The sequence below is a fragment of the Triticum urartu genome, chromosome 4, assembly GCF_003073215.2.
Source record: "Triticum urartu cultivar G1812 chromosome 4, Tu2.1, whole genome shotgun sequence".
NCBI lineage: Eukaryota > Viridiplantae > Streptophyta > Magnoliopsida > Poales > Poaceae > Triticum > Triticum urartu.
Window position 1 is genome coordinate 77,669,991 of NC_053025.1, and position 7,336 is coordinate 77,677,326.

Genomic DNA, 7,336 nt, shown 5'->3' on the forward strand with positions numbered 1-7,336 from the left:
GTAACCCCCCGGTACTCTGGTAAATGTCCGAACTCACCCGGAACCATTCCAATGTCCAAACATAGCCTTTCAATATCAATCTTTATGTATCGACCATTTCGAGACTCCTCTTCATGTCCATGATCTCATCCGGGACTCCGAACAACCTTCGGTACATCAAAACACATAAACTCATAATACTGATCGTCACTGAATGTTAAGCGTGCGGACCCTACGAGTTCGAGAACTATGTAGACATGACCGAGACTCATCTCCGGTCAATAACCAATAGCGGAACCTAGATGCTCATATTGGTTCCTACATATTCTACGAAGATCTTTATCGGTCGAACCGCATAACAACATACATTGTTCCCTTTGTCATCTGTATGTTACTTGCCCGAGATTCGATCGTCGGTATCTCAATACCTAGTTCAATCTCGTTATCGGCAAGTCTCTTTACTCGTTCCGTAATGCAACATCCCGTAACTAACTCATTAGTCACATTGCTTGCAAGGCTTATAGGGATGTGCATTACCGAGAGGGCCCAGAGATACCTCTCCGACAATCGGAGTGACAAATCCTAATCTCGATCTATGCCAACTCAACAAACACCATCCGAGACTCCTGTAGAGCATCTTTATAGTCACCAGTTACGTTGTGACGTTTGATAGCACACTAAGTGTTCCTCCTGTATTCGGGAGTTGCATAATCTCATAGTCATAGGAACATGTATGAGTTATGGAGAAGGCAATAGCAGTAAACTAAACGATCAAAGTGCTAAGTTAACGGATGGGTCAAGTTAATCACATCATTCTCTAATGATGTGATCCTGTTCATCAAATGACAACTCTTTGTCCATGGCTAGGAAACTTAAACATCTTTGATTAACGAGCTAGTCAAGTAGAGGCATACTAGTGACACTCTGTTTGTCTATGTATTCACACATGTACTAAGTTTCCGGTTAATACAATTCTAGCATGAATAATAAACATTTATCATGATATAAGGAAATATAAATAACAACTTTATTATTGCCTCTAGGGCACATTTCCTTCAGTTGCAGGACTTATCTGGGACGGATAAGGGATTATAATTAGGGTTACAATGCTATACTCAACTTTTATCCGTGAGTGGATGGACGTCACAATATAATATTGCATTTCGGTTGCATGATATTATAATCTAGCCTTGAGTTTATTCTGAACACAGTACAAATGAAAGCACTCATACATGCGCGCATACACTCACTCCTATGTACGCACACACGCACACCCTACCTCTATGAGCACATTCGGGAGACTGAGCCGGCATATCATCTTGAGATTTACAAAGTCACATAGGTGCGTCGTCATCGACGGGTACCACTATCCCTCTAACCATCCAACCACAGATTGGTTCGCTAATCTAGCCTTGAGTTAAGCAGGCATGTAATGCAAAAAAGACTCGATCTACAATGTAATATTATAACATGTGATATATATTGGTATTTCATCATGAACTATGTTGTCAGCTATTAATCCAGGGGCTAGCACAAGACACGGAGATTCGTGTTCCTTATCAAGGACAGGGTCATCAAAAAACAAGAAGTAAAATATAACGCAAAATGGGACTCATCAATGACATCACCAATGAGATCCTCCTCTGCCCCCCCCCCCCCCCCCCCCCCCCCCCCCCCCCCCCCCCCCCGCCCCCTCCCCCCCACCCCCCGGTCGGACGAAACCAAGCACCTCTCTTGCGCCGCCCTCGCCTGCAAGACATGGCTCTGCATCCTATGCGGCCCCGACTTCCTCCACCACTACCGCACCTTCCCGGGCACCCTCTCTCCTCATTCTCCTCCAAATGCTCGAGGTCCTCCAAGGAATTCCACCCAAAACAATTTCTTCATGCCTCTTGTTTCTCATCACAGTCAATACCAATTTTTCAGTACTTCCATATTTCCTAATCACCTCTTCCACCTTAGCATTGCAGTCAAAAAGAGCAAACGCTTGCCAACCCTCCACCTTCAGCTTTCACATAGTACATGGAATTGAACATGCCATACCCTTCTTCTCATCGGTGACAACAATTCCAAAAACCTAATATCATATCGACACATAGATGATTGCACAAAGTCCACACCATCATACTGAATGTTCAGTTCGGACATATCAGAATTAACCCTACATTCACAACATAGCAATAGTTCAACCTAAATCCACAATCTATAGGTCCTAAACTCCTAATTAGGAAGAACTCAAAAAATCCTAGAACAACCATACCCAAAATTTTAGGGCTTGGGAAGGAGAGAACTTCCCTAACGTCAGACAAGTAGTGGCTCACCTGGTCCTCGGTGGAGTTGTTGGTTGCCCTCACGCAAACCTTGTGCACTCGGTAGGGTGAGGCAAGTGATACTGACAATGATGGGTGCAGGCCATCCCCCGAAGCCACTCTGCATCCAGCATAGGGCCCGGACAACTCTCGAACCAGAAGAAATTTCGATTACCTCCACTACCGCGAGCGTCGCCGGCCCCGCCAACTCCGGTCACCATGGCTTCGTCTCTTGCATGGGAGAGAATGAGAGGGAGCGGGTTGGCTGGGGTGGGGGTGATAAGTGAAACAACCAAACGCCCGTCTTCCCCGCACTGTCTATTGATGCCACATAGACCCGACAGGTGGGCTCGAGCAATTAGTAAACATGTTAAAATAAGCAAATTCTACGGTCAATGCAATTTATTACGCACCGACCGAAAAAAAGATGTTGGTTCCTTGAATCCCTAGCCCCAGTGTGGTGGTTGTCTGAAATTTACTCCAACTCCAAGTTGCACGTAAGAAACATACAAGAGTATTACTCCCTCCGGTCAACTTCGCATAGTCTTTGATTCATATCTTTGATCACTATTTTCTTCTTTAACTTGAATCCTTCGAAAAAATTATGAGTACATGTTTTTATCTCTCTTGGAGGTAAGTAAAAGTATATGATGATGTGCTGCAAAGGCGGGAGTAATCCTTCTTTTCGGAGAAAAAAAAGCATGGTGAGACAACTCAGGGCATGTACAATGGTGCTATTTTAGGAGTGTCATGTAGGATAAATAATGAGGTGAAGGAGAGAGAACTCATAAGAAAAGGTTTGTCTTCTCTTATTTAAAATAAGACAATAGATGATCTCTTAGCACAATTTGTCTCACCATATTTTAGGGAATTACTAGTTATTAAAGATAAGGCTAAGATATAACTCATTATACACATACTTTTTTATATCTTTAAATTATATACAAAACTTAAAATAAAACTGTCTTAACGACCATTGTACGTGCCCTCCTACGCTCAAACCGGTTCTGGTCGAACCCAGCCGAGTAGAAAGACGACTGTGCGGCTGCGCCTGCGCCTGCGCCTGACTCACTCTGCTCCGACTCTCCTCCCCCAATCCCCACCCAAAACCCTCGCTTCCACTTCGCTCCGCCGTCCACGAGCGCACCATGGCGCCGTCACTCCCGCCTCCGCCGCTGATCGAAGACGTCACCGACGAGATCCTCCTCCGCCTCCCGCCGGACGAGCCCGAGCACCTCTTCCGAGCCGCCCTCGTCTGCAAGACGTGGCTCCGCACCCTCTGCGACCCTGGCTTCCTCCGCCGCTACCGCACCTTCCACGGCACCCCTCCCCTCCTCGGCCTCCTCCACAGGCTCCAGGTCCTCGAAGGACCCCCCGCGCGTCGCTTCGCCTCTACCACATCGGTGCCGGACTTCCCCCACCCGAGCTCCGGCGACCCCTGGGAGCGCGCCCTCGACTGCCGCCACGGCCGCGTCCTCATCTATATGAGGACGGACGACAATGCGGACTACCTCGTCTGGGATCCCGTCACGGGCGAGCGCCACGGCGTGCCCTCGCCGGACATCGATTGGCTCATCGAGTCTGCGGTGGTGCTCTGTGCCGCCGACGGCTGCGACCACCTCGACTGCCACGGCGGCCCCTTCCGCGTGGTCTTCGCGGCCACCCACGACTACAAAGATACCATATTTGCGAGCGTCTACTCATCAGAGACGGGTGTTTGGAGCGTGCCAGTGTGTCTTGACAAGAGCTGTGAAGTCTTTGCCCAGCATATGCGAGAGGGGCTTGCAGACAGACCATACTACACGCCCTATCTCCAGCCTAGGCGAGGCACCCTTGTTGGAGATGCAGTCTACTTCACAGTTCGGTGGGGTAATCCAATCGTCAAGTATGACTTGGGCAAGAATTGCTTATCCATGATTGACCCACCGGCAGAGGACGTCTACTACGTTTCCCTCATGGTGATGGAGAACAGTTCACTGGGCTTTGCCTGCACTCGGGATTCCAGCCTTCGTATGTGGTCAAGGAAGGTGGATACAGAAGAAGCTGCTGACTGGGTACAATACAGGGTCATTGAGCTGGAGAAAACAATTCCTGTTGCCAATCCTGATGACATACCAGTTGTGGTCGGCTTTGCGGAGGGTGTCGGTGTCATCTTCATTAGCACATGTATTGGCTTATTTATGATCAAGCTCAACTCAGGGTTGGTTAGGAAGGTTGGCGAGTCTGGGGTCTACTTTAGCGTCCTACCCTACATGAGCTTCTACACTCCAGGTATGAATGATACTGGCCCTTGCCTGTCTCTGGGCATGCATTTTCTTTACAGCTTCTGTATGTTTGCTTACATAGTTTGACACTGGTTCTTCCACACTTATCTGTACAATTTTGTGTATGCTAGTGAAAAATGAATATGTGGCATGGGGAAACAGAATGTAATTTTGCTTTCACATTCTAGTTGCTAAGGGCCATGATATGCATCAGTCCTATTGATAAATGCACATGCAAACTTCATGGTCTTGTATTATCCTGCAACCTTGCTTCAGATTTTCTTTTTATAACATAAAATTAAAATTCTTCTGTCTTCTAGCATAGCTGTCGCACACATATCAGGCTCAGTCTTGTAACCTTCGGAATTAGTACTAGCACATACCTCACCAAAGTGGAATGCTGAGTTGAACTGTTGGTTATTAGTTTTGTGTATGTTATCTTTTCAGATCATGGCACATTGTTATCGTTATCACTAACTGATCTCTGAGTATTTTGTTTTATGTTGAGCGGTTTACATACAGATAGTGCAAGTCATTATAATCGATTGTGTGTGTTTCTTTGTCGAAATTATCCTGGTTGTGTTGAAAAGTTTTCAATGTGTCAGGCATATCGCAGTTAATGTTTGGATAGTGCTTGGTTTGGCTACTTGGAACTAAATTTTAGTGTAGTCTATGTTGTTTCTCTTTACTTGAATATGATATTGAGTGTTGGTCTCGTCTTCAAAAGGGCTAAGTAGCATTGTCAGACGTTTTGGACTTGCAATTGGAGATACAGGGATCCAAACTGTTATTTAGTCTCACCATAAAACATTTATCTTCTGTAAATCAACTGAAGAACCAATTTAATTTTATTTTTTTTGAGGGAAAGGCCTCCATGGCTAGCTTTATTAAATTTAAACAACGTAGATGTGAGTATACTGGCGTGTAACTCAGATGTTTTACTCCTGTACTGCAAACATTGGAAAGTATTAGCCTAGCAGCAAGTTCATGCTTCACCTTCTGTATAAAACATTTTCTTTAGACTAAACTGAAGAAACGATTTTAGTTTAACAGGCGTGTAACTCAGATGTTTTACTCTTGTACTGCAAACATTGGAAAGTATTGTCAAGGACTCAAGGTTATGCTGTCCTAAAATAAAATGCACCGCTCATAAAATTGTTTTCTTCTTTTCGCTAGAGTCGTTTATTGGTCAAGTAGAGGGTGAAGCATGAACTTGCTGCTAGGCTAAAATGGAGATTGCTAAATAATTTAAATAAACATGTTGATATCATATTGTCCTGTTGCCTTGGTTTAAATTTTCTTGAAAAACTGTATGTTACTTTCTGGCATAGCTGAAGTTGATGTCTGAAATCCATTCCTGTAATCTTTTGAACAAAGAACAAGTACATGGCACAGCGAATTTTTAATTCTTAAGTTGCTTATGCGTTTTGTGCTTGGTATGTTTACAGATCGTGGCAGATTGTTGTCGCTGGCAAGGACTAACTGATCGCCGATGTGCCGCGCAGCAGTGGTGCAAGGCATAATGGACAAATCCATCGTCTGGAGTGTGCTGCTGTTGCCTTGTTTTTGGAGCTACTACTATCAAGTTGGTCTGTTTTCTTTAGCAGTTTAAGCATGATGATTGCAAGTTGGTTGTTCTTGTTCAATTCATCATGATCATGCGGCCGGTCAGGCCAGAGACTTGTGTTTCAGTTTAGTATGTTGCCTTCTTATCTGTTGAGCAGTTTTAAGTAGGAGCGGTGCAAGTCATCATGTTCAATTGTGTCTGAGCTGCGAATTGTCCTGCTTACATCGATCACAAACTGTATTTCTGTTGGATATGTCGGGCTGGCATATTTGAGTTCTTGCTTGGTTAAATGGTTGAGTCAGCCACATGAAACTAAACTTATGTGGGCTTCCAATTTCTGAAAAAAAAGGAAGGGTCATTCAGTGTTGCTCTTTTGCCTTGAAGAATGTTGTCTCCTGTGGGAATGTTATGCTGTTGTAAGAAGCAGCCCTGTTTTCTCGTGTGGTTTTATAATTATTATTATGGGCCCAAGTGGCCCGAACCTAGATGTGGGACGACGTAGGGCTAAGGTTGGAGGTTTTGATTCTTGGTGTCAAGGGAAAATATTTATTTGGCACTAAAAGCACCATATAGTGGCATATTTAAAAGCAATGAGAGAACATATTTTCTTCCATTTTCTGTGACGACTGTTTGTAAGGGAAGTGTGAAAGCAGAAATTTTCCCAGCGATGTTGCGAGCCCGAACTCCTGCCGATTTCCAGGTTTGAGCATGTGTGGCCAATGATCCCTTTCAGAAGTTCATATTACGAGCGTCCACATGAAACTCCTTTTGCACATGAGTTTTTGACATAGCTTACAAAAACGTCTTACATTGTGGGACGAAGTGAGTAGTTTTTATAGAGATACAACAACTATTAGGGTTGCTCCTTTGGTTTTTGGATGCAGTGCTTGAGGAGTCACGGTTTTTCACGTTTTCAGTTACACATCTAAACTGCATATGGATTACCCCCTCTTTAAACAGTGGTCCGGAATACATTGAAATGTGGTCTGGGTTATACCACCATGATGAGCTCCGATGATTTTTTGTTCACTGGAGTAGAAAGTCAGCCATTTTTGTCATATGTTATCACATTATTGTTGCCACACTTGCCTAACATGAGATGTTTAAATTCTTAAGCAAACTTCGACTTGCCTTAGAGAACCTTGACATACTCTTATGTGTACAACATGTGGGACTCATTGCTTACAAAAAGATTTTTACCTTGAGTGTGGCTAAAA

General features: G+C 44.5%; 1 protein-coding gene across 1 annotated transcript; it reads left to right on the top strand.

Moving 5' to 3' along the window:
- The first annotated feature begins 3,332 nt into the window (after positions 1–3,332).
- Positions 3,333–6,359, top strand: LOC125553589. Its single transcript, XM_048717356.1, has 2 exons — positions 3,333–4,559; positions 6,001–6,359. Exons 1-2 carry the CDS (start codon positions 3,437–3,439, stop codon positions 6,036–6,038), a joined length of 1,161 nt encoding a protein of 386 aa, XP_048573313.1. The 5' UTR covers positions 3,333–3,436; the 3' UTR covers positions 6,039–6,359.
- The last annotated feature ends 977 nt before the right edge of the window (positions 6,360–7,336 follow it).